This window comes from Schistocerca cancellata, chromosome 4 (genome assembly GCF_023864275.1).
Source record: "Schistocerca cancellata isolate TAMUIC-IGC-003103 chromosome 4, iqSchCanc2.1, whole genome shotgun sequence".
NCBI lineage: Eukaryota > Metazoa > Arthropoda > Insecta > Orthoptera > Acrididae > Schistocerca > Schistocerca cancellata.
The window spans coordinates 807,076,559-807,104,230 of NC_064629.1; the positions used below are offsets into that span (position 1 = coordinate 807,076,559).

The 27,672-nt window shown below is 44.9% G+C and overlaps 1 protein-coding gene across 1 annotated transcript in view; it reads right to left on the bottom strand.

Moving 5' to 3' along the window:
* The window catches only part of LOC126184443 (nose resistant to fluoxetine protein 6-like), a 223,761-nt gene that overhangs the window by 142,960 nt on the left and 53,129 nt on the right, over window positions 1-27,672 (bottom strand). The window contains exon 3 of the mRNA XM_049926833.1: window positions 13,535-13,683. Within this exon, the coding sequence (XP_049782790.1) occupies window positions 13,535-13,683 (149 nt within the window). The remainder of the gene's footprint in view (window positions 1-13,534; window positions 13,684-27,672) is intronic.

Sequence of the window (27,672 nt, forward strand, 5' to 3'; positions counted from 1 at the left end):
ACTGACAGTGGCGACACGCGGGTCCGACGTATACTAACGGACCGCGGCCGATTTAAAGGCTACCACCTAGCAAGTGTGGTGTCTGGCGGTGACACCACAGGTTCCACCTGAGTCTCATCTCTGCTCACAAGAACCGCTGGCTATGAAGACAAAATTTTTTCCACAGACAACGAGCTGCAGACCAGTGCAGATAACTGGCCGAAAGCACAGGCGGCTGCTTTCTATGACGAGGATGTTGCATAGGTGATACAACACTACGACAACACTCGAAGTTGGAGCAGCGACTATATAGGGAAGTAGGTGGAAGGTGTACCTAACTGTTGCAAATAAAACGTTTCTGGTTTTCACTGTGGTTTCCACTTCGCGACCGATCGGAACTTACTTTCTGGGTAACCCTCGTATGCTGCTGCTGTCTGTGTAATCGGCTTCAGTACATTTCGTGATACCTTTCACATGACGAATTAAACACGAAATGATGCGTAATACGTCTTAATCAGCCCTCGCAAACAGCTGCTAGTTGAGCGGTTTCCATATCTCTGCCTTTTCAGTACGTCGTGCAGAATATTGATCTGTCAGTCAGCTGGTATCGATGCACTTAGGTTCATTTCGGATACAATCTGTAACGTGATGTATGCTGCCACAGCCGGCAAGAAATAAGACTATCTTTAATTTGTGGTGTCCGTCAGGCAGACCATTTTCGTGAAATGAATCTTCCACTGTTGGGGCATGGTATTGCCGGATGGTAATGGAGACGCATTACAGCATATTTCTACGTGACATGTCACTTTATAACTACGTTTCCGCCTTAAACCAGATTTTACGTGCATATTTTACCTGTACAAGTAGGGTAACTTGGAACCTCTGTATCTTGGAAACGGATAAAGGTATGAAGAAAAATTTCAAGTTTATTCTTGCGGGAATCATGAGAGATCGGTATCTTAGGCATGCATAGTAAAAATTAGTCATTTGATATGCTTAGCCATCTCGGAATCCGCGGCTGGGTTTAGGTACCCGAAAAACAAGTTTTTGGGGTGTTTCTCCATAGCAGATAAAGACTTTTGGAAACGGGGAGATATCCCCTCCGGATAAATGCCTTGAGGATATATCAGTAAGATTCGAGCAATTTTCTGCTGTTATTTATTATTTAGACCTCGCCAGATACCGAATTGTACGTGTAGAAGTAGGGTAAATTTGAACCTGTGTATATTAGAAACGGATAAGGACATCAAGAAAATTTTCGAGATATTTTGAGATCGAGCTCATAGGAATATATCGTAAGAATTTCAGCCATCTGCAATTTTGCCCCGTACCCGTAACTACCGCTGCCCATTTAAGAAATCGGGGGGGGGGGGGGGGAATACGTTGATAACTGAATGCTCTTAGTCGCGAATGTTTCATTTCCCCGTCTTTGCTACTGTGATGTTATACGACAGCGACTGACACTTTTCTATGCTATACAGTCTCTTAGTGCTCCCTGCGACATCCTATTAGAATACTAGATGATATCTGACTACCGATGTCCTCTACTTAGCAGCGTACTCGTCTCTCGAAGGGATGTTGTCTGAAGTAAGAAATCCAAAATGTTTCGCGTTAGGATTCAAAGTTGTCTCTTACATTGAAATTTCTGATATAATTTCGATTCTTAGCTTACGATTACTAATCTTCTTTGTCGAAGAAAAGCTGGATGGCCAGAAAGGGATTAGAACCACCGCCTTCGAATACGAGTCGAGTACCGAGAATTGATATTCGTCGCATTCGTGAGGACGATGATTCAAATCCGCGTCCGGCCATTCTGATTTATTCTCTGTCGGTCCATTATGGCCAGGGGACATCGGCTGGTACGTACTTTTCAATTCAATAAACTTTACCAACAGCCGTATACTTTATTTTATTTTATTTCGAGCGCTACCAGGTTCGGCAATTCATTTTGCCATCTTCTGGCCAAGCCCCATACGCTTTCTTCGAATCAACAAGCTTATCGTATAGTACCATAAAACTGGATACCGTGAATCCGATTCTTTGTGCAACTGATTCATACGAAAGGTTGATATTTGAAGAAGACTCTATCGCCTCTACCTTGTACCTTGCGTAGGGGTCTTGGGAATAAGATACTCGAGATAGCGAGTCACCCTGGCAGTAACTTTCCCCTCGGACAATAATTGAATGGACTTGAACAGAAAATCTCTATCATTGGCACGAAGTATCCTACAACATGCAAACGCAGTGACTGGCGGAGTGTACAGGGTGAGTCACCTAACATTACCGCTGGATGTATTTCGTAAACCACATCAAATACTGACGAATCGATTCCACAGACCGAACGTGAGGAGAGGGGCTAGTGTAATTGGTTAATACAAACCATAAAAAAATGCACGGAAGTATGTTTTTTAACACAAACCTACGTTTTTTTAATGGAACCCCGTTAGTTTTGTTAGCACATCTGAACATATAAACAAATACGTAATCAGTGCCGTTTGTTGCATTGTAAAATGTTAATTACATCCGGAGATATTGTAACCTAAAGTTGACGCTTGAATACCACTCCTCCGCTGTTCGATCGTGTGTATCGGAGAGCACCGAATTACGTAGGGATCTAAAGGGAACTGTGATGGACCTTAGGTACAGAAGAGACTGGAACAGCACATTATGTCCACATGCTAACCCCTTTTTATTGGTCTTTTTCACTGACGCACATGTACATTACCATGAGGGGTGAGTTACACGTACACACGTGGTTTCCGTTTTCAATTACGGAGTGGAATAGAGTGTGTCCCGACATGTCAGGCCAATAGATGTTCAATGTGGTGGCCATCGTTTGCTGCACACAATTGCAATCTCTGGCGCAATGAATGTCGTACACGCCGCAGTACATCTGGTGTAATGTCGCCGCAGGCTGCCACAATACGTTGTTTCATATCCTCTGGGGTTGTAGGCACATCACGGTACACACGGTACATGATGGCCACCACATTGAACATCTATTGGCCTGACATGTCGGGACACACTCTATTCCACTCCGTAATTGAAAACGGAAACCACGTGTGTACGTGTACCTCACCCCTCATGGTAATGTACATGTGCGTCAGTGAAAAAGACCAATAGAAAGGTGTTAGCATGTGGACGTAATGTGCTGTTCCAGTCTCTTCTGTACCTAAGGTCCATCACCGTTCCCTTAGGATCCCTACGTAATTCGGTGCTCTCCGATACACACGATCGAACAGCGGAGGACTGGTACTCAAGCGTCAACGTTAGGTTACAATATCTCCGGATGTAATTAACATTTTACAATGCAACAAACGGCACTGATTACGTATTTGTTTATATGTTCAGATGTGCTAACAAAACTAACGGGGTTCCATTAAAAAACGTAGGTTTGTGTTAAAAAACATACTTCCGTGCATTTTTTTATGGTTTGTATTAACCAATTACACTAGCCCCTCTCCTCACGTTCGGTCTGTGGATTCGATTCGACAGTATTTGATGTAGTTTACGAAAAATATCCAGCGGTAACGTTAGGTGACTTACCCTGTATATGTAGACGTACTGAGAAAACCACACTAACGTTTGTGAAAGCATTACAGTCAAGGGGATACGAATGACTAAAATTAATTTTATATCACACGTTAGTTCTGAGGATTACGTAGCAATACATGATCTCCCACTTCCAGAATCGGTATCCATGTTGAATCATGCGTACCTATTATGTTCCAAAATGCTGCACATAAAAACGGGCTTCTGTTGCTGATAAAAAGGTAGAATCAAGTGTTTTGGAGATCCCGTGGGCTAGGGACCATTTGTATATCCAACAGAAGAATCGCCTTAGAGTCACTATTCTACACTACAGGGTCAAAGTATGAATATTACACACTTCAAGTGGTTCAAGTGGCTCTGAGCACTATGGGACTTAACATCTTAGGTCATCAGTCCCCTATAACTTACAACTACTTAAACCTAACTAACCTAAGGACAGCACGCACATCCATGACCGAGGCAGGATTCGAACCTGCGACCGTAGCAGTCCCGCGGTCCCGGACTGCAGCGCCTAGAAGCGCACGGCCACCGCTGCCGGCTATTACACACTTCCTTCTGCTTAGCAAATGGAGCAAATCGGCTGGTTCTTTTCGCATTTGATGTCGTCTACGGTGGTCTTGATGTGTCTTATGAAGGCACAATAAGTTCATGGGCGGTTCCTCTGAAAATCCCAAAAAAGGGTTTTCCCAATATATTTTTGCCGTCCCAGCGGACCAAAAGCCAGCCGAGGATTCCTAGATAACTATGCACAGCAGATGGCTGAAATTCTTACGATATATTCCTACGAGCTCGATCTCAAAATATCTCGAAAATTTTCTTGATGTCCTTATCCATTTCTAATATACACAGGTTCAAATTTACCCTACTTCTACACGTACAATTCGGTATGTGGCGAGATCTAGATAATAAATAACAGCAGAAAATTGCTCGAATCTTACTGGTATATCCTCAAGGCATTTACCTGGAGGGGACATCTCCCCGTTTCCAAAAGTCTTTATCCGTTATGGAGAAACACCCCAAAAACTTGTTTTTCGGGTACCAAAACCCAGCCGCGGATTCCGAGATAGCTAAGCATATCAAACGACTAATTTTACTATGCATGCCTAAGATACCGATCTCTCATGATTCCCGCAAGAATAAACTTGAAATTTTCCTTCATACCTTTGTCCGTTTCCAAGATACAGAGGTTCCAAGTTACCCTACTTGTACAGGTAAAATATGCACGTAAAATCTGGTGTAAGGCGGAAACGTAGTTATAAAGTGACATGTGACGTAGAAATATGCTGTAATGTGTCTCCATTACCGTCCGGCAATCCCATGCTGTTCTAGTAATGAAGCACATGGATTTTTTTTTCACTTAAAATCCGGTCTGAGGTGTAAAATTAGTTTTGCGTTACTTCAGTTTCACATAAGCCAACTACCTAAATTTCGCTGACTCACATATTTCTTTTCATATGATTTACATGCCCTGCTGCAGCAGGGAGAAGAAGGGAACCAGCGGAAAAATGCTCCTATCGGAGAAAAAAAATGAGAATTTGTTCCTGTTTACTTAAAACAGCCTGACTGAAAAGTGGGGTACAAACTGCAACATTGTACCTTCCTCAGCACCTTCAAAATTTTGGCATGCGGAGATATTCGCGGTTTTTTACGCTGACGGAGAACAAAGTATGACAGTGGCAAATAGAGAGAAAAGTAATAAACTCTGGAAGATGGCAGACGGCGGTTATGTTATACAGAGTGAAAAGTATTTAAACCGACAAACTCTGGGAGGTTGTAGGGGACATCAAAACAAATATTTTTCTCTAATGTCATTCTTTCCTATGAGGATTATTTAAACCAGTGGAGGTCATATTACGCTCTTCAGTTGTTAGAGGCCGTATTACGGTTGTTAGAGGGCGTATTAAGCTCTTCGGTTGTAGGCAACTGCTGTCCACCAGTGTAGTAGTGCATTTCTCTGTTTACTAATGGATCGATACACCTGGAGTGAGCACATTGATATGGTTGGTGAGTACTACGTAGCACACCACAACGGACGAGCTGTACAGCGGGTTTATCAACAAGAATATCCTAATCGCCGTATCCCGCATCATACGACCTTTGCTGCTGTGTACCAACGTCTACATGAGACCGGGTCATTTAGCAGATTACGTGGAGAGGGACGCCGTCGCACAGCAAGAACGCTGCAATTTGAGGAAGTTGCTAGAAGACGTCCCGCTCGCTTCAATACAACACATGTGGTTCCACAATGACGGGGCGCTGGCACCTTTCAGTCGTCGTGTGCGTCGATTCCTGGACCGACGGTTCCCAGAAACGTGGATTGCAGAGGTGGTCCTGTATCATGGTCTGCTCGATCCCCAGATATGTCCCCTCTGGACTTTTTTGTGTGGGGAGAGATGCGCAACCTTGTTTAGGCAACTCCCGCTGCATCAGAAGAGGATCTGGTTGCCCAGATAGTAGCAACAGCAGGAACAATTCAGGATACTCCTGGGGTGTTTGCCCGTGTCAGACAGAACATGATCCGACGGTTTAACCTTTGTTTATGTGTCAATGGAGGCATTTTTGAAAATCTACTGTAATTGAAATTGGCTTGTGTTAATGTGTTGTCTCTTGGTCATAAAAAAAATGGAAAAGTGTTTGTTGGTTTAATTAATTTGCCGCCAGATAAATCTTCTTCTACCGGTTTAAATACTCCTCATAGGAAAAAATGACATTAGGGAAAAATATTTGTTTTGATGTCCCCTGCAACCTCCCAGAGTTTGTCGGTTTAAATACTTTTCACTCTGCAGAAACAGCGAAGGAGATAATGGCAGCGTGGGAGAATGAAAGGAACCCTGTGGCAGTGGAACATAGTTGACAGAACAGTGCTAGGAAAAGAGTGATGGAGGCAGTGCCAAGGGGAGGAGGGCAATGGAGAGAAAGAGTAAGTGGAAGTGGATGAGAGCCAGTGATAAGGAGAGACAGAGTATATGACAATGACAACGAGAAAGAGACGGAGACAGTGACAGTGAGAAGATACAGCAACAATAGGAAGGAAGGAAGAAGATAGTAGCGTTAAGAGAGAGCAAGAGGGAGACAGTGGGCGGAGACTGTAGTAGTAGGACAGAACGAAGGGGACTGGGCTGTGACATAGGAGACAAATGACAGAGAGACAACATGAGATAACAACAATGAGTTGGCTGGATGAGTGAGTGAGAAAGGCCAGCTGGGAGTGGACGCGTATGAGCGACTTACATTGATGGACTAGTGGGTGTGAGTGAGATGCAGTTAGGGGATCTTGTGGTAATTTGAGGTGTGCTGCATGTTAAAAAAAGCGCGAATTTATTCGTATGCCAGAATTTTGCGAAAATTGTTAGAGGTGCTAAGGAAAGAAGACTGTGGCAGCTGATACCCCACTTTTCAGTCACAAAAAATGGTTCAAATGGTTCTGAGCACCATGGGACTTAACATCTGAGGTCATCAGTCCCCTAGAACTTAGAACTACTTAAACCTAACTAACCAAAGAACATTACACACATCCATGCCCGAGGCAGGATTCGAACTTGCGACCGTAATGGTCACGCGGTTCCAGACTGAAGCGCCTAGAACCGCTCGGCCACATCGGGGGGCTTTCAGTCACAGTCTTATAAATAAACACGAATATATATGCTTTCTTTGAGCTCAAATAGGAGCATTTTTCCGCTGGTTCAGTAATGTAGGAAGCCCCTACATGCTGTAACAAGGTTCTCTAATCTTCATGACATACTATCAAAGGAGACTTTTTAACATTTCATTGGAGTATGTCTGGAAGAACAGATACCACACATATAACACTAATACTACGCGTTGATGGCATTTCATAATACGCTATTGCAGCGCCTGTGTTATTCTGATTACGATGCAAAGTTTCTTTGGTCCAAAGGAATAGACACTGCAGCCACCACAGCCGTTACGAAACACATCAAATGAATTCACGATTGCGAATAAGGACTACCATCAGCTGTAGAATGGAACGACGACAATGAAAATTTGTGCCGGACTATCGATGATGGTAGTCCTTATTCGCAGTTGCGAATTCATTTTTGTGTTTCGTAACGGCTGTGGCCGCCGCAGTGCCTGTTCCTTTGGATGTGCATGCATGTCCAAAGAAACTTTGCATCGTAATCAGAATAACACAGGCGCTGCAATATCGTATTTATCTGCCGATACCGGCCAAGCGACTTTCAAGTACAACGTCTGACCTGCACGGGAATATAGACAATGGACATATGGAAGTTTGGGTTTGCTGTGAGTGGTGCGCGGATAGCCAAATGGTAAGGCAACCGATCGCGATGAGCGGGAAATCAGGGTTCGAGTCACGATCCGGCACAAATTTTCATTGTCGCCATTCCATTCTACGGTCGATGGTAGCCCTTATTCGCAATAGCCGGCCGAAGTGGCCGTGCGGTTAAAGGCGCTGCAGTCTGGAACCGCAAGACCGCTACGGTCGCAGGTTCGAATCCTGCCTCGGGCATGGATGTTTGTGATGTCCTTAGGTTAGTTAGGTTTAACTAGTTCTAAGTTCTAGGGGACTAATGACCTCAGCAGTTGAGTCCCATAGTGCTCAGAGCCTTATTCGCAGTTGCGAATTCATTTGATTCATTTCATAGCATCTTCAGTGTGAATGCACATTAGGTCCGTCCTCTTGCGGGAATCATGCGAGATGCTGCGAGCGATGAGGAAAATGGAAGGCGCTACGGAAGTAGTCTGGGTTCAAATGGCTCTGAGCACTGTGGGACTTAACATCTGCAATCATCAATCCCCTATACTTAGAACTAATTAAACCTAACTAACCTAAGGACATCACACACACCCATGCCTGAGGCAGGATTCGAACCTGCGACCGTAGCAGCAGCGCGGTTCCGGACTGAAGCGGCCGCTCGGCCGAAGTAGTCTGGGACAAGTTGGAAGTTTGGATTGGACGTGAAGCTGCCCGTATATCTGAAGCGGTTAAGGCGACTACTCACGTAAAGCGGGAAATGTCACCACTGAATGTTTCAGTCCCCTCAAGCGGCTGACTCCAGTATTGCTGTTTCATCATTGGTAATGTTGCTATTCTCTGTGACACGTGGAACGGCCACAGAGGTGTGTACTGTTCGTGCTTGGTGTTGTCACCAGGCCTGGTAGAGTATAGACGTGAACATCAGCAAATGCTGAGCGATCACCGTGAAGGACACGAAGAAGCCTCGTACTCGTGTGAGACATAGTTATCAGCACTTAACAGTGTTTGAAAGGGACCTCATTGTGGGTCTCCTCCATCCGGGCAGCTGGTCGAATCGAGCGAGATCCAGACTTGTACGGAATTCTAATCAAACAGTGGCCTAATGTTGGACGTTACGGTAATTTGAGGACAAGCATACTTGTCTGACCACCATAGTGAAGGATTGCAGTATTGTGCACCAAACACATCATAATCCCTTCACATATTTGCCTGCCATCCGATAAAATATAATAGAATACCTGTAACATTCGTGGCCATGGGTCTCACGTGACTTTTCTAATATAAATCACTATGTTACTTGTAAAACTTATTGTACATTGTGGTTTTCAATAATTATCAGATATTACAAAATATTTTGGATTTATTTACACGTCGATCCCTCATAAAATTAACAACAAACGTACATTTTTATGAAGTTTGTCTTTGAAATACATGACGCTAGGTGCATTTATATCGTGCGGTAAGGATTAATTACAGTCCTGTGCCATCAGCACGACCGTTACTTCAATCATAATTATTTTCGCAACGTACAGGTTCTTCAAAGCGAAAGATGACTTGCTGTATTGTAGTAGACTCATTTCAGGTTCCAGAAGGAACGTTTAGATGAGAAATTCGGATTAGCAGTGGTGGAGCCATGTTCTACGCAATGTTTTGTAAACGTCTTGTGTGCTCAGTTTCTCTATAGAAAAGTATTCTGGTTTGTAAGCAAGAACGAAACATGTTCTTTGAACTTGCCTTGCCCATAGCGCATAACATATGAAATGACTGTAGGACCACATGTTAGTTTCAGTGATAGGAAGATCACTCGTTACAAAATACTAAATAATTCTGAGGCCTCTCTTAACCGCTGCGCTTAATATATGTACCTGTGTTGAGTTATTCCTGAACAGTAGATGCGTTGTATCACACAATTATCTTTATAGGTCAATATTCATAACTGAAAGAAGGCATTTTATGAGGGCAAACTTCTGTGGTACTTTAACGCCTGCAAGGCGGGCAAGGCATTCTAAAATATTGAAATGTCGTCAATTACTTTACATTTTAAAAGTTTGGAAAAAATTATTACTATTTTTGATGAGTTCTTCTACCAGAATCCATAAATGTTATAAATTTTTCAGTTAAACTTAACGCAAAAATTTAGTAATAGATGTTACTTTCTGCAATATTTTGAGGTTCAGGACCTTACTTACCCATCAGCACCTATTTAAACAGTATGTTGCGAGTAAAAGTCCACAAAAGTTAACGAAAGTTGCGTTTTATTTTTCTTTTGTACTGGAGTACCGCCAGCTTGGTAGCACACGTTATTGAAAATGCGTTGATGTTGCTAAAAGTGTTCTAAAAGATATTTTCGGGTTCTGGACCCTAGTAAAACATCAGTACCTGGTTAATAGCATGTTGTTAATATAAATGAACAATAATTAAAGATTTTTTAACTTTTTTAGGTTAGGTATAAAGTACTCCTACCCCCCCCCCCCCCGCCCACCCTCTTAGTAATGCGTGGTATGGAAAATACCTCGCTACTGCTGAGTTAATTACCACTATTTCAAAACTACAACATGACAGATAACATACAACAGTCCTTGTTGAGTGTGAGCTGGAAAGAATATTGGGGTTTATCGTCCAGTCTACGATAAAGTCATTAGGGATGGAGTAGGAGTTACAAATGGTTCAAATGGCTCTGAGCACTATGGGACTTAACTTCTGAGGTCAGCAGTCCCCTAAAACTTAGAATTACTTAAACCTAACTAACCTAAGGACATCACACACATCCATGCCCGAGGCAGGATTCGAACCTGCTACCGTAGCGGTCTCGCAGTTCCAGACTGTAGCGCCTAGAACCGTTCGGCCACACTGGCCGGCTTAGGAGTTTCATCTTGAAGTGTACAAGTATAAGGAAGGAAATCGGCAGTGTCCTTTTCGAAGGAACTGTCTGCTACTCGCTTAAGCGATCTAGGTAAGGAAATATGAATCTACATGTTCACACTGGGACTTGAGACCTGGTCCTTCCGAATGCGAGCCCAGTGCCTTATCTCGGCGCCACTCGCTCTGTAGTGTAGACTGGAGTTTTGTCGTTGTGAATCATAGTACAGATGAATGAAAGGTTAGAGTGAAACCTAGTGTACTAATCTCGATTAGCAGCAAGGGGACTACTATAAATGCCATAGGCCCTGAGACACAGTGAAGAAGTTTCGGAATTGAGTACAGGCAGGTAATCTCCAACTGCACATCGCCATCCTATCTCCCGTTGAGGGCCATATTGTCGGCGGGGAGGGGGGGGGGGGGGGGGGAAGTTTCGTACGAACAGGATTCGTCCCGGCTACCTAAAGTTCTCACACTAGTGTGTGGTAGTGGTAGTAAGTTAGTTCAAAAAATGGTTCAAATGGCTCTCAGCGCTATGGGACATAAGATCTGAAGTTATTAGTCTCCTAGACTTGCAAGGGAACCTCCCCATCGCACCCCCCCTCAGATTTAGTTATAAGTTGGCACAGTGGATAAGCCTTGAAAAACTGAACACAGATCAATCGAGAAAACAGGAAGAAGTTGTGTGGAACTACGAAAAAAATAAGCAAAATATACAAACTGAGTAGTCCATACACAAGATAGGCAACATAAAGGATAATGTGAGCTCAGGAGCGCCGTGGTCCCGTGGTTAGCGTGAGCAGCTGCGGAACGAGAGGTCCTTGGTTCAAGTCTTCCCTCGCGTGAAAAGTTTTATTTTCAGACAATTATTATCTGTCCGTCCGTCCGATGCGGTCACTTTTTTGGGAGTGATTATCACATCCACAAGAAAACCTAAATCGGGCAAGGTAGTAGAATCTTTTTACCCATTCGCCAAGTGTACAAGTTAGGTGGGTCGACAACATATTCCTGTCATGTGACGCACATGCCGTCACCAGTGTCGTGTAGAATATATCAGACGTGTTTTCATGTGGAGCAATCGCTTGACCTATGACCTTGCGATCAAATGTTTTCGGTTCCCATTGGAGAGGCACGTCCTTTCGTCTACTAATTGCGCTGCGGTCGCAAAACACAGACACTAAACTTATTACAGTGAACAGAGACGTCAATGAACGAACGGACAGATCATAACTTTGCGAAAATAAAGAAAGTAAACTTCTCACCCGGGAGAAGACTTGAACCAAGGACCTGGCGTTCCGCAGCTGCTCACGCTGACCACGGGACCACGGCGCTCCTGAGCTCAGATTCTCCTTGATGTTGGCTATCTTGCACATGGACTACTCAGTTTGTATATTTTGCTTATTTTTTTCATAGTTCTACACAACTTCTTCCTGTTTTCTCGATTGATCTGTGTTCAGTTTTTCAAGGCCTATCCACTGTGCCAACTTATAACTAAATCTGAGGGGAGTGCGATGGGGAGGTTCCCTTGTCAGAACTACGTAAACCTAACTAACCTAAGGACATCACACGCATCCATGCCCGAAGCAGAATTCGAACCTGCGACCGTAGCAGCAGCGCGGTTCCGGACTGAAGCGCCTCGAACCGCTCGACCACAGCGGCCGGCTAAGTTAGTTCCTATGGGACCAAACTGCTGAGGTCATCAGTCCCTAGGCTTACTGTGTTGTGCGTACTGTAAGACCTTCGGTACACACACCATCAGATTATTTAACTTGTCGCTCTAACGAAGTAGGCGAGTGTCAGCAATATGTCTCGTGGTCTTATCGTGGCGTGTTTATCTTCTGCCGTTAGGTCAGACGATAGAAATGCCACTTGCACACTTAGAGTAACAGATTGACGGTGACCAACTTTAAACAGAACTTGATTAATTTTCACACACATTTATTAAAATAATAACAAGCATAAAATTACTTAACTTGATTCTGGATGCTATTTAAAATTGGTCTTGGTACGTTAATCTTATTCTTACATATCTCTGATACTTGACAAAGTGTCTATACATTTATCTTCATGGCTATGTACAGGAATATGATAATCTTATTAGGTGCACACTGAAACTTGACTACAGACTGGTACAGACTGGTGCAGACAAACGCAGACTGACTAATCGGAGGTCTGTACACTCATAATACCTCGCGCATTCAGGTATCACTGCGCGAGTGTGATCCACGAGGAGAAAAGGTTCTACGTTAGCAGCAATCTCATTGGTTGCGTTACATATTAATACGCGTATCGGCGGAAGCAGAATTTGGTCCGTTTCTAAGGCAGCGCCATCTCGTAGTGCGGAGACGGACGAGCGCTGCGCCTGCGCTGTTGTGCTTAGCGGAGCGCGCTCTAGTGGGAAAGTTGTGTACGCGCTGACTACGCGGAACTATGGTTCAAAATGGCTCTGAGCACTATGGGACTCAACTGCTGAGGTCATTAGTCCCCTAGAACTTAGAACTAGTTAAACCTAACTAACCTAAGGACATCACACACATCCATGCCCGAGGCAGGATTCGAACCTGCGACCGTAGCGGTCTCGCGGTTCCAGACTGCAGCGCCAGAACCGCGCGGCCACTTCGGCCGGCGCGCGGAACTATGTACACAACACTTACACACTACTTAATCTGACTTAAACTAACTTACGTTAAGGATAACACACACACACATGCCCGAGGGAGGACTTGAACCTCCGACGGGGGGAGTCGGCGAACAATGGGAAGGAGCCTTAGACCGCGCGGCTACACCGCCACACTAGCGTGTGTTTACTACGTCTACCTTTACGTGTATTTTTTTTAATTTTTAACACAGAAATTTCAGGATACTTGCTGTCTAAAGGATCTGGATAAGACGATGGTGGGTACCGACCTCTGCCCCGGGTTGCTGGAAGGCGACGGAGGCGACGCTGAAGGCAGCCGGGAAGGGCGCCTCGGTCTCCGTGCACTGCGTGTAAGAGCCCAGGCGGTAGCTGTTGCCCCACAGGAACTGCGACGAGTAGCGGCCGCTCGCGTCCCACACTGCAACACACCACGTAACGTTTCATTCATGCGGGAAGCAGTCCATCCACACGCAGAGAGCCTAGCGACGCGCTTTACATTCAGCCTTACTCGTCATTTCACAGGAGAGGTGCACAGATTTGCCTCACTGTAGCCGTCGTGTAGTTTAGCAAATGAATCGCCGTTACTTGCTCTGCACATCTAGATGAGATCCTCCATACGGTAGATGGTGAGATACTTTCCGCCAGTTTTTTGCCTCACTGCATATTGCCGTTCGCGTGCAGTTGCGATACACTTTGTCAACAGGTGTCATGATTCCCCTACATCTACATCTACACAGATACTCTGCAAATCACATTTAAGTGCCTGGCAGAGGGCTCATCGAACCACCTTCACAATTCTCTATTGTTCCAATCTCGCACAGCGCGCGGAATAAACGAACACCCATATCTTTCCGTACGAGCTCAGATTTCCCTTATTTTATCGTGGTGATCGTTTCTCCCTATGTAGGTCGGTGTGTAAGTAGGCTGTTTAGGTTTTTATGTCGGTTACGCCACGTACTGCTCTGTATGAAAATTGCTGAATGCGCTGAGTGCAGTCTGTGGCTGGTTGGACTCATTGTTTGGAATATTCGCTTGTGTAGCGTTGGGCAGTTGGATGTGAACAGTGCGTAGCGTTGGGCAGTTGGAGGTGAGCCGCCAGCAGTGGTGGATGTGGGGAGAGAGATGGCAGAGTTTTGAGAGGTTACTATGAGCTGACGATCTGGACGTGTGTCCGTCAGAAAATATATATATATATATATATATATATATATATATATATATATATAATGACTTTTGAACACTATTAAGGTGAATACATTGTTTGTTCTATATCAAAATCTTTCATTTGCTAACTATGCCTATCAGTAGTTAGTGCCTTCAGTAGTTAGAATCTTTTATTTAGCTGGCAGTATTGGCGCTCGCTATATTGCAGTAGTTCGAGTAACGAAGATTTTTGTGAGGTAAGTGATTCATGAAAAGTATAGGTTATTGTTAGTCAGAGCCATTCTTTTCTAGGGATTATTGAAAGTCAGATTCCGTTGCGCTAAAAATATTGTGTGTCAGTTCAGTGATGATCACAATAAGTAAAGAGAGAACTATCTGAGTACGTTCAGTTTTGCTCAGCTGTTTTAAAATCAATTAGCGTAAGAGTTTTTCCAGCACTGCCACTCTTAATATTCAAAGGGGAAGTTTCAAGTGTCAACAAGATATTTTCGCATTCGGAAGAGAAAGTTGGTGGCTGGAATTTCGTTAGAAGATTCTGGCCCCACGAAAAACGCCTTTGCTTTAATGTCCACCCCAAATCCTGTATCATTTCAGTGACACTCTCTCCCGTATTTCACCATAATACAAAACGTGCTCCCCTTCTTTGAACTTTTACGATGTACTCCGTCAGTCCTGTCTGGTAAGAATCCCACACCGCGCAGCAGTACTCTAAGAGAGGACGGACAAACGTAGTGTAGGCAGCCTCCTTAATAGATCTGTTACATTTCCTAAGTGCCGTGCCAATAAAACGCAGTCTTTGGTTAGCCTTCCCCACAACATTTTCTATGTGTTCCTTCCAATTTAAGTTGTTCGTAATTGTAATTCCTAGGTATTTAGTTAAATTTACGGTCTTTGATTGATATATCGTGTAACCGAATTTTAACGGATTCCTTTTAGCACTCACGTGGATGACGTCTCACTTTTCGTTATTTAGGACAACTGCCAATTTTCACGCCACACAAACATCTATCCTAAATCGTTTTGCAATTTGTTTTGATCTTCTGACAACTTTACTAGTCGATAAACGAAAGCGTCACCTGCAAACAACCTAAGGGGGTTGCTCAAATTGTCTCCCAAATCGTTTATATAGATAAGGAACTGCAAATAGCATATGACATTACCTGTGGGGACGCCAGAAATCACTTCTGTTTTACTCGATGACTTTCCGTCAATTACTACGAACTGTGACCTCTCTGACAGGAAACCGCGAATCCGGTCACATAACTGAGACGTTATTCCATAAGCAAGCAATTTCACTACAAGTCGCTTGTGTGATACAGTGTAAATAGCCTTCCGGAAATCCAGAAATACATTGTCCACTACTAACCATCAATACTCATTATAGAAAAGATCTCTCTGCGTGTCTGATTGCGAAGAAACCGGTAATTGTATACAATGTAGAGGGTTTTATTACGGAAGTGTAGAGTAGGTCGGTACTGTGGCTGACTATCAAACAGATTACGAAAGATCGAATCTTGAAATGAAATATTTCTAATATACATCGACGAACTAAAATGTTGTGATTACTGCCCTCAGCGGTGGTATTGCAAGCATGTGACCGGAGCAGAGACGAATGAGGATTCCTTCTAGCAACGGTATTAGCAACAAATAGGGACATCTCCCAACATAGGTGCTTTGACAAAGGGCAGATTGTTACGGCCCGGTGCTTGGGAACGAGAATTTCGGAAACGGCGAAGCGCGTCGTCTGTACGCTTGATAATGTCGTGAGTGGCTGAAGGACGATGATGTGATGAGTAGGCGACAAGGTGTTGGACTTCCTCATCACAAACTGTTGGGGTCGGAGGCTTGCCCGCTGCGAGCTGTGGTAGATCTGAAGGCAGAGTACACTGCTGGTGCAGGCGCAAGTGTTTCGTTGTTGAAACTTCCTGGCAGATTAAAACTGTGTGCCCGACCGAGACTCGAACTCGGGACCTTTGCCTTTCGCGGGCAAGTGCTCTACCATCTGAGCTACCGAAGCACGACTCACGCCCGGTACTCACAGCCTTACTTCTGCCAGTATCTCGTCTCCTACCTTCCAAACTTTACAGAAGCTCTCCTGCGAACCTTGCAGAACTAGCACTCCTGAAAGAAAGGATATAGCGGAGACATGGCTTAGCCACAGCCTGGGGGATGTTTCCAGAAATGTTTTCTGGAAACATCCCCCAGGCTGTGGCTAAGCCATGTCTCCGCTATATCCTTTCTTTCAGGAGTGCTAGTTCTGCAAGGTTCGCAGGAGAGCTTCTGCAAAGTTTGGAAGGTAGGAGACGAGATACTGGCAGAAGTAAGGCTGTGAGTACCGGGCGTTAGTCGTGCTTCGGTAGCTCAGATGGTAGAGCACTTGCCCGCGAAAGGCAAAGGTCCCGAGTTCGAGTCTCGGTCGGGCACACAGTTTTAATCTGCCAGGAAGTTTCATATCAGCGCACACTCCTCTGCAGAGTGAAAATCTCATTCTGGTGTTTCGTTGTTGTTGAACAGGGAGCTCCGCATCAGATGACTCCTATGTGTTCCCATGCTGAACCAATGATATCGTCACTCACGATTGCAGGGGCACGACATTATAGAGCTTGGAATATGGTCCAATGGAAACGTGTCGCCTAATCTGATGAATTATGTTTTTTGTTACACCAGGTCGATTGTCGTCTACAAACGCACCGTCATCCAGCCGAACGACTGCTCGAAATACTGGGTGCCCATAAAGTAAGTATCCATTTTGGGGAAAACGTACATACGCATTGTTTCTGTTACAGGTACAGCAGAGTCTCGACAGTTCGAGGTGAACGGGACTGGAACCACCTCGAACTATCTAAAACTCGGACTATCGAAATTTAAATGGGAAAAAGAAATATTATGATATTGTAAGTAATACAGGTCACAATATGAACTTTATTAAAATAAAAGTATTTACACATACATTTGCATTGGCAGAATAACAATAATTATTTATTTAGACAAGTAATAGTGAAGTGTCTTTTGTTTGGCGAAGCTGCAACGTTTCATCGCGGCAATGTCACGCCAAGGACGCATTATCCATAAGCAAAATTGCTTTGCATGGCAGTCCCCTTTCTTTTAAAAAATTCTTGCAGTCAGATACAAATGAGTTAAAAATCCAGTTCTTGAAAATTTCCTGATTCATCCAGGCATTATTCTGATGTGTATAGACAACGGAAGAGCTGAGATGGATACATTCTTGAATGCTCTTGGCTTGGCAGACTTCCCAATCACAACTAGTTTTGGTTTGTGGTTTCCAGTTGCATTTGAAGCTGCCATTACTGTGAGCCGCGCTTTGCTTTTTTTTGTGCCCAGGAGCACTTTTTTCTTCACAAGAAGCAAGTGTTCTCGCTGGTAACATTTTAAAATGTAGCCCAGTTTCGTCACAGTTATATATTTGTTCATTACACAAATTTTCGTCAGTTATGATTTTTTTTAACTCGACGATAAATTTTGAAATGGCCTGAGCGTCACCAGAGAGTTTTTCTCCACATACGTCCAGTTGACGCACTCCATACCTCTTCTTCCACTTGACAAGTCATCCCACACTAGCGGTGAAATTGTCATCTCCTTCCTGCAGCTGGTTTCTAAAAACGAAGCTTTTTCTTGCAAGATTGGGCCAGAAATCGGAGCACCCTTCTGTCTCTGTTGGGTAAACCACATGAACTATGCCTCACTTGTTTTTTCGAAGTCTGACTTCCTTATACTTCTTCGATTGAGAGATTCGTGTGAGCATTTCTGTGAAGAAAACTGTTCCAATTTAAGTCGGTTTCTTTGCCAGTCACCAATAGTAACTTCACCGACACCATATTCGAGAGCAAATTTTTTTATTGTTTCTCCTTTGTCAAGTCATCTTAGCGCTTCTAATTTTAGATGCAAAGGCACAAATATCCTCTTTTTTGTTACAGCACTCATCTTTGTAAGGTGTACAACGGAATACACAGTCAACAAACAAAACGACACACAACACTGGACAGTACAGGTACTGGGAACTACAGCAGCGAATGAACTCCCCAGTTTTGATCGGTAGTAGCCGGCAGCAGTCGGGGTATTTCGTGCCATACTGACAACAGATGTTCGTGCAACAGGGCAGCGAGCTAATCGTCAGTGTTGATTGCATTGTTGTCTGCTTTGTCACTGAGCTCTCCCTATCTATCTTTTACAATGATGTTTTCATTATTTATCATGTCAGTAAAAAAAAAGAAAGTAGATCGTTGCAACATTTTCTTTAAAAAAAAAAAAGAGGCTCGGATTATTGGAAACTCGAACTATCGAGACTCTACTGTACTGTGAAGAGACATCACAATGTTAACAATTGCCGAAAGAATCACAATTCTGGTACATCGTTTACGTGGCGAAACCTATGCTGAGGTCCAGAGGCTGTTTGAGAGAAAGTATCGGAAGGATGCCCCTACAAGAATTGCCATTCGGAAGCACGTCAACAAATTCCGGCGTACAGGATCTGTTGCTGATGAGAGATGCGCTGGGCGACCACCGGTCAGCCCACAATCTATGCAGCGTGTGAGGGAAGCTATCGAAAGAAGTCCAACGGCATCTACCAGCCGGCTGAGTCGTGAACTATCCATGCCGAAATCCAGAGTGTAGAAAGTGCTTCACTACACCCTTAAAAAGAAGTCGTATCATATCCAGGTGCTTCACCAGCTAGAGGGTGAAGATCATGCGGCACGAGCAGCGATGTGTATCTGTTGGAGGCTGTAACCGAGAAGAACCTGATGAATCTTGCTATGTTCAGCGACGAGGCGACATTTCATGACTGCGGCGTCGTCAAGAAACACGATTGCCGGAACTCGGCAGAGGACTTTTTTGCGTGGGGTTTCATCAAGACCCGAGTTTATGCTACCAGGGTGCCACATTTGAATGAACTGAAACGGCGAATACGAGAGGCATGCCTAGCAACCCCTCAAATGTTACAGCGCGTGTTCCATGCAACCACAAGGCGGTGGGAACAGTGTGTTGCCAATGAAGATGGACTTGCTGAATAGTATTAGCTACTCTCTCTAAATATAATGTTTATTTTGTTGTAGCACATCTGGAAAATGAAAATGGATACTTACTTTATGGGCAACCTGTACAACCGCGCCACGGACTCTGGCCGATTACTGCGGTATTATCTGTGGGAAATAGGGAAATATTCGCCTGGTCTTCCATGGGACATTATTGCGCATCACCTGAGTCCTTCCATGCCTGATGTCTCCCCTGACGGCGAAAGCATCTTCCAACAGGATGTCACAAGACCAGAAAAGTGTTATAGTGGTTTCAGGTGCGTTATAGTGATCTCACGTTAAGGTCTTGGCCACAAAATTAGCGTGATGTGAACTCGATAAAACACATCTGGGACACTATCGTACGCCCACTAACCACCGGCCGGTAATTTACGGGAATTATGTGACCTGTGGGTAGAGTTCTGGTGCTACATATCTCCCTAAACCTACGCAGGTCCTGTCGATTCCATGTCACACAAAATCGCTGCTGTACTGCATTCCAAAGGTGGACTAACACGCTCTTAAGCAGGTGCTCATAATATTTTGATTTCTTTTTTGAACCGATAAATGTGAAGTATCGACGTAACATTTGCATTCTACATGCAGCACAGGGATAAATTCAAGGTTTAGCGTACGGTTTTAGGATGTGATACTCCCACCCACATTTCGGAGCTGGCTGTGTCTAATCTGACTATTTAACACACCTAGCAGATGATGCTGCACAGAATGATAGCAATCACGTTCATCATGGCATAAATGTACTATTATGTTCTGCTACTGGCAGTTGTAACGATACTAAGAAACATTTGTCCATCATTTGTAATTTCTTTCTTTTTTTTTTCGTCGTCACGTTTAATCTTTCAAAGCGTCCACCTTCACAATTTTTTTTATCCCGATTTTTTATGTTGTACACTGCTCGTGATTCAATAATTTTAGTTGCAATTTTTTCTTTCCGTCCTGAGATATTTCCCACACTAGGTGTCTGTATGTAAGGAACAACGCACTAACCTCACAATATGAACCTAAACAGCGTATCAGTGGGAATTATTTGTCCATGACTTCCTTCGCCAATTTCAATTAATGCCTCGCTACGACTATAAGCTGAAACTACAGTACTAAAGAACGAATCGTAACTCTGTTCTACTCGGGATTACCTTTAATGGACAACAGCTATTACGATAAGACAAAAGTCTGAGCATCTGTGAACCAGTCTGTCGTCGTAAATGTCGTCTTACTTGTAATTGAATTTTAAAATTAAATTTGGCTGTATATGTCAATTATAACGATGAAGAACTACTGATCAGAATAATCTATAATTCAGAATGAGAACGAAGAATAAATGGCTAGACTCATCAACAAAGTCTTACTGTAAGATGACACAGAGTAAACTGAAAAGAATTCATATCTGTAGCCACAGCGGAACAAATCGACTTAAGAACGCCTACAGACGTATTCATAATACAACATTCTTGAAAAGGCAAGCTGTAAACCCTTGATTGACCAAAGTACACTTTCTCTGAATAAAGCATATTTGAAAATGTAGTTACCATCTGCATTTTAGATCTGTCACTAAGAAGAGGCTAACGACTTGCTTAGAGCGGAACACTTTCCCGCTGTTACGTTCCGTGATTTTGTGGTGCCTCCAAGTACCGTGGAAAGTTAGCCACTTTCCACATCTTGGACTTGGGTCTCAAATTCCATGTGTGCCACAGATCGCCAGGAAACATGTCCAGCTGCGAAAAACAACGCGGAAGTCTGCATCTCCACTCTTATCAACCGTAAGGTCTAAGTAGATCTATATGGATGCAAAACAAACCATTAGATCTTGTTAGCGTGAACATCACGAGAGGCATTTGTAGATGGGACATACACTACGTAATCAAAAGTATCCGGACACCTGGCTGAAAATGACTTACAAGTTCGTGGCGTCCTCCATCGGTAATGCTGGAATTCAGTATGGTGTCGGCCCACCCTTCGCCATGGCGACAGTTTCCACTCTCGCAGGCATACATTCAATCAGGTGCTGGAAGGTTTCTTGGGGAATGGCACCCCATTCTTTACGAAGTGCTGCACTGAGGAGAGGTATCGATGTCTTCGGTGAGGCCTGGCACGAAGTCGGCGTTCCAAAACATCCCAAAGGTGTTCTATAGGATTCAGGTCAGGACTCTGTGCAGGCCAGTCCATAACAGGGATGTTATTGTCGTGTAACCACTCCACCACAGGCCATGCATTATGAACAGGTGCTAGATCATGTTGAAAGACGCAGTTGCGATCCCCGAATTTCTCTTCAACAGTGGGAAGCGAGAAGGTGCTTAAAACATCAATGTAGGTCTGTGTTGTGATTGTGCCACGCAAAACAACTAGGTGTCCAAGCCCCCTCCATGAAAAACACGACCACACCATAACACCACCGCTTCCGAATTTTACTGTTGGCACTACACTGTCTGGCAGATGAAGTTCACCGGGCATTCGCCATACCTACACCCTGCCATCGAATCGCCACATTGTGTACTGTGACTCGTCACTCCACACAACGTTTCTCCACTGTTCAGTCGTCCAAGGTTTACGCTCCAAGCGAGGCGTCGTTTGGCATTTACCTGCGTGATGTGTGGTTTATGAGCAGCCGCTCGACCATGAAATCCAAGTTTTCTCACCTCCCTGTGATGGTCTGGATAGATGCCTCCCTATTACACATTACGACCCTCTTCAACTGTCAGAGGTCTCTGTCAGTTAACAGACAAGGTCGGCCTGTACGCTTTTGTGCTGTACGTGTCCCTTCACGTTTCTACTTCACTATCACATCGGAAACAGTGGACCTAGGGATGTTTAGGAGTGTGGAAATCTCGCGTACAGACGTATGACAAAGTGATACCCAATCACCTCACCACGTTCGAAGTCCGTGAGTTCCCCAGAGAGCCCCATCCTGCTCTCCCACGATGTCTAATGACTAATGATGTCACTGATATGGAGTACCTGCCAGTAGGTGGGAGCACAATGCACCTAATAAGAAAAACGTATGTTTTTGTGTGTGTCCGGATACATTTGATCACATAGTGTGCCTGTCTAGGAGTGATCTCATATAGTAACAATAGCAATAAAAAAGACTTACTTCGAAGCTGTTTATAAAATAAACGCAGCGCTGTATTATGAGGGTCGTCCAATTAATATTGCCCCACAATTTTTGGTTCAGAACTTATGTATTCTTAAGAGCTAGAATGTGGTAGCAATACTAATCAATATTTCTCTTCTATGTACTGTTTTTCAACATAGGATCCATCAGGCTCTATGATCTTACACCGCACTCGTAGCTTTGTTTTCAATGCATGAATCGCGCTCTCATCGCCTTCAAAGTGTGTACCACGTAGTGAATCCTTAAGTGGCCCAAACAGATGGAAGTCCGAGGGCGTCAAGTTCAGCAATAGGGTGGATGCGGTGTGTTCTCGGGTTCTGTGACTGTGTGTAGGCGCGCGCTGTCGTGTTAGAACAAGATTGCTATTGGATTCTTGTCACATGGAACATGTCGGAAAAATTATTAAGTTTTACAGAGTCTTCACACATGCCTCTGAATAAATGGTTGACCCTTTTGGTAACACATCCAAGAACATGACACTATCACTGCCCCAAAAGACTGTCATCATGACTTTACCAGCAGAGGGAACTGCCTTGAATATCTTCTGTTTTGGTGATTGCCGATGGTTCCACTCCAGTGATTGCCTGAGCACTCTGGACTCGCATTCGGCTGGACGACGGTTCAAACCCACGTTCAGCTACCCAGATTCAGGCTCCAGGCAACTGCCGGGATGGTTCCTTCGGAAGGGCACTGTCGATTTTCTTCCCCACCCTTCACACAGTCAGAGCTTGTGCTCCGTTACTGATTCCAGTGCATGATAGAAACAACTATTGTTCCATTTAAAAAACTGTATCTTTTTGCTGTAACTCTTTGCATAATAACACAATAAGCTATGTCCATAGCTCCGCAGACCGTGTAACGTTTCTTATGGTGACCTACCGCAATAAATACACTCCTGCAAATTGAAATAAGAACACCGTGAATTCATTGTCCCAGGAAGGGGAAACTTTATCGACACATTCCTGGGGTCAGATACATCACATGATCACACTGACAGAACCACAGGCACATAGACACAGGCAACAGAGCATGCACAATGTCGGCACTAGTACAGTGTATATCCACCTTTCGCAGCAATGCAGGCTGCTATTCTCCCATGGAGACGATCGTAGAGATGCTGGATGTAGTCCTGTGGAACGGCTTGCCATGCCATTTCCACCTGGCGCCTCAGTTGGACCAGCGTTCATGCTGGACGTGCAGACCGCGTGAGACGACGCTTCATCCAGTCCCAAACATGCTCAATGGGGGACAGATCCGGAGATCTTGCTGGCCAGGGTAGTTGATTTACACCTTCTAGAGCACGTTGGATGGCACGGGATACATGCGGACGTGCATTGTTCTGTTGGAACAGCAAGTTCCCTTGCCGGTCTAGGAATGGTACAACGATGGGTTCGATGACGGTTTGGATGTACCGTGCACTATTCAGTGTCCCCTCGACGATCACCAGGGGTGTACGGCCAGTGTAGGAGATCGCTCCCCACACCATGATGCCGGGTGTTGGCCCTGTGCGCCTCGGTCGTATGCAGTCCTGATTGTGGCGCTCACCTGCACGGCGCCAAACACGCATTCGACCATCATTGGCACCAAGGCAGAAGCGACTCTCATCGCTGAAGACGACACGTCTCCATTCGTCCCTCCATTCACGCCTGTCGCGACACCACTGGAGGCGGGCTGCACGATGTTGGGGTGTGAGCGGAAGACGGCCTAACGGTGTGCGGGACCGTAGCCCAACTTCATGGAGACGGTTGCGAATGGTCCTCGCCGATACCCCAGGAGCAACAGTGTCCCTAATTTGCTGGGAAGTGGCGGTGCGGTCCCCTACGGCACTGCGTAGGATCCTACGGTCTTGGCGTGCATCCGTGCGTCGCTGCGGTCCGGTCCCAGGTCGACGGGCACGTGCACCTTCCGCCGACCACTGGCGACAACATCGATGTACTGTGGAGACCGCACGCCCCACGTGTTGAGCAATTCGGCGGTACGTCCACCCGGCCTCCCGCATGCCCACTATACGCCCTCGCTCAAAGTCCGTCAACTGCACATACGGTTCGCGTCCACGCTGTCGCGGCATGCTACCAGTGTTAAAGACTGCGTTGGAGCTCCGTATGCCACGGCAAACTGGCTGACACTGAAGGCGGCGGTGCACAAATGCTGCGCAGCTAGCGCCATTCGACGGCCAACACCGCGGTTCCTGGTGTGTCCGCTGTGCCGTGCGTGTGATCATTGCTTGTACAGCCCTCTCGCAGTGTCCGGAGCAAGTATGGTGGGTCTGACACACCGGTGTCAATGTGTTCTTTTTTCCATTTCCAGGAGTGTATTTCCGTCGCCTATTACTTTGTAACTCACAGAGGCAAACACATTTAGTGAAACACACTATATATACAGGGTGAGTCACCTAACATTACCGCTAGATATATTTCGTAAACCACATCAAATACTGACGAATCGATTTCACAGACAGAACGCGAGGAGAGGGGCTAGTGTAATTGGTTAATACAAACCATAAAAAAATGCAAGGAAGTATGGAACCCCGTTAGTTTTGTTAGCACATCTGAACATATAAACAAATAGGTAATCAGTGCCGTTTGTTGCATTGTAAAATGTTAATTACATCCGGAGATAACGCTAAAGTTGACGCTTGAGTACCACTCCTCCGCTGTTCGATCGTGTGTATCGGAGAGCACCGAATTACGTAGGGATCCAAAGGGAACGGTGATGGACCTTAGGTACAGAAGAGACTGGAACAGCACATTACGTCCACATGCTAACACCTTTTTATTGGTCTTTTTCACTGACACACATGTACATTACCATGAGGGGTGAGGTACACGTACACACGTGGTTTCCGTTTTCAATTATGGAGTGGAATAGAGTATGTCCCGACATGTCAGGCCAATAGTGTTCAATGTGGTGGCCATCATTTGCTGCACACAATTGCTATCTCTGGCGTAATGAATGTCGTACACGCCGCAGTACATCTGGTGTAATGTCACCGCAGGCTGCCACAATACGTTGTTTCATATCCTCTGGGGTTGTAGGCACATCACGGTACACATTCTGCTTTAACGTACCCCACAGAAATAAGTCCAGAGGTGTAAGATCAGAAGAACGGGCTGGCCGATTTATGCGTCCCCCACGTCCTATGAAACGCCCGTCGAACATCCTGTCAAGGGTCAGCCTAGTGTTAATTGCGGAATGTGCAGCTGCACCATCATGCTGATACCACATACGTCGACGCGTTTCCAGTGGGATATTTTCGAGCAACGTTGGCAGATCATTCTGTAGAAACGCGATGTATGTTGCAGCTGTTTGTTACAACACGCAACTGAATGTCGGAGGTTTCAAGCGTCAACTTTAGGTTACAATATCTCCGGATGTAATTAACATTTTACAATGCAACAAACGGCACTGATTACGTATTTGTTTATATGTTCAGATGTGCTAACGAAACTAACGTGGTTCCATTTAAAAAAACGTAGGTTTGTGTTAAAAAACATACTTCCGTGCATTTTTTATGGTTTGTATTAAACAATTACACTAGCCCCTCTCCTCACGTTCGGTCTGTGGAATCGGTTCGTCAGTATTTGATGTGGTTTACGAAATATATCCAGCGGTAACGTTAGGTGACTCACCCTGTATATATGGCGTGCACACACTTTATTCAACATGTAAAGGTCACTACGTATATTCTGATTTAGGCTATGACGTGTTCAATGAGCCTGATATCACTGGCGATGATGTGGCGCAGACGAATAGCGAAATTCTGCATGACCTGCTGAAGTGTCGGAACATCAGTGCCGTCGATGACCTCCTGAATGGCTGTTTACAGCTCAGCTATGGTTTTGGGGTTATTGATGTACACCTTGTCTTTAATATAGCAGCACAAGAAGGAGTCGTATGTGTTCAGATCCGGAGAATACGGCGGCCAATCGAGGCCCATACCAGGGGCCTCTGGGTACCCCAGAGATAGAATGCGGTCCCCAAATTTGCTCCTGCAGGTCGTCACACACTCTCCTGCTTCGATGGGATCGAGTTCTGTCTTGCACGAACCACATCTTGTCGAAATCAGGGTCACTTTGGATAATGGGGATGAAATCATCTTCCAAAACCTTCACGTACCGTTCGGTAGTCATCAAGGAATATCGAACCGATTATTCCGTGACTGGACATGGCACACCACCCAGTCACACGTTGAGGGTGAAGAGACTTCTCGATTGCGAAATGCGGATTCTCAGTCCCCCAAAATGTGCCAATTTTGTTTATTGACAAACTCATCCAAATGAAAGTGGGCTTCGTCGCTAAACCAAACCGTGTATGCCCATACTAATTCTCATCATGCTCCGCGGCCAACCGTGCAGTTTGAACGTCCAAATGCAAATCGTTCAGAAGTTATGACGATTGTATTTCATATAGTTCAATAACTGTAACCCTGTACATACCGATGAGCCAAAACGTTATGACCATCTGCCTGTTTAATAGCGCGTTGTTCCACTTTTCAAACGCAGTACAATAGAGATTCTGCTTGGCGTGGATTCTACAAATCCTTGACAGGATTCCAGAAGTACGTGGCACGATATGCCTAGCACAGGTCAACCAATATACGCAAATTACGGGCAAGTAGCTGGCGCCCGATATGTGTTCCAATTTGTGCAGATTGGGCACATTTGCTCTCCAAGATATCAATGTGAGTTCATTATAATTCCCCTCAAACCACTGTAGCACGATTCTGACCTTGTAACACGTACAGTTATCTTGCTGTAAGATGTCACCGTCGCAGGAGAAGACTTCAAAAATGAAGCGATGCAAGTCGTTCTCAACAACGTTCACGCTGTTCACTGCTGTCATGATGCCTTCAATTACCACCACAGACTCCGTGGAAAATGGAAATGTGCGTTTGGCGTCATTGGCCGGGAGGACCCTTGCGGAGCAAGTCTTATTACATTCTACGCCACATTGGGCGACCTGCGCGCCGGATGAGGATGAAATGATGATCAAGACAGCACAACAGCCAGTTCCTGAGCGGAAAAAATCCCCGGCCCAGCCAGAAATCGAAGCCGGGCCCGTACGACGGCAATCCGTCAACAGA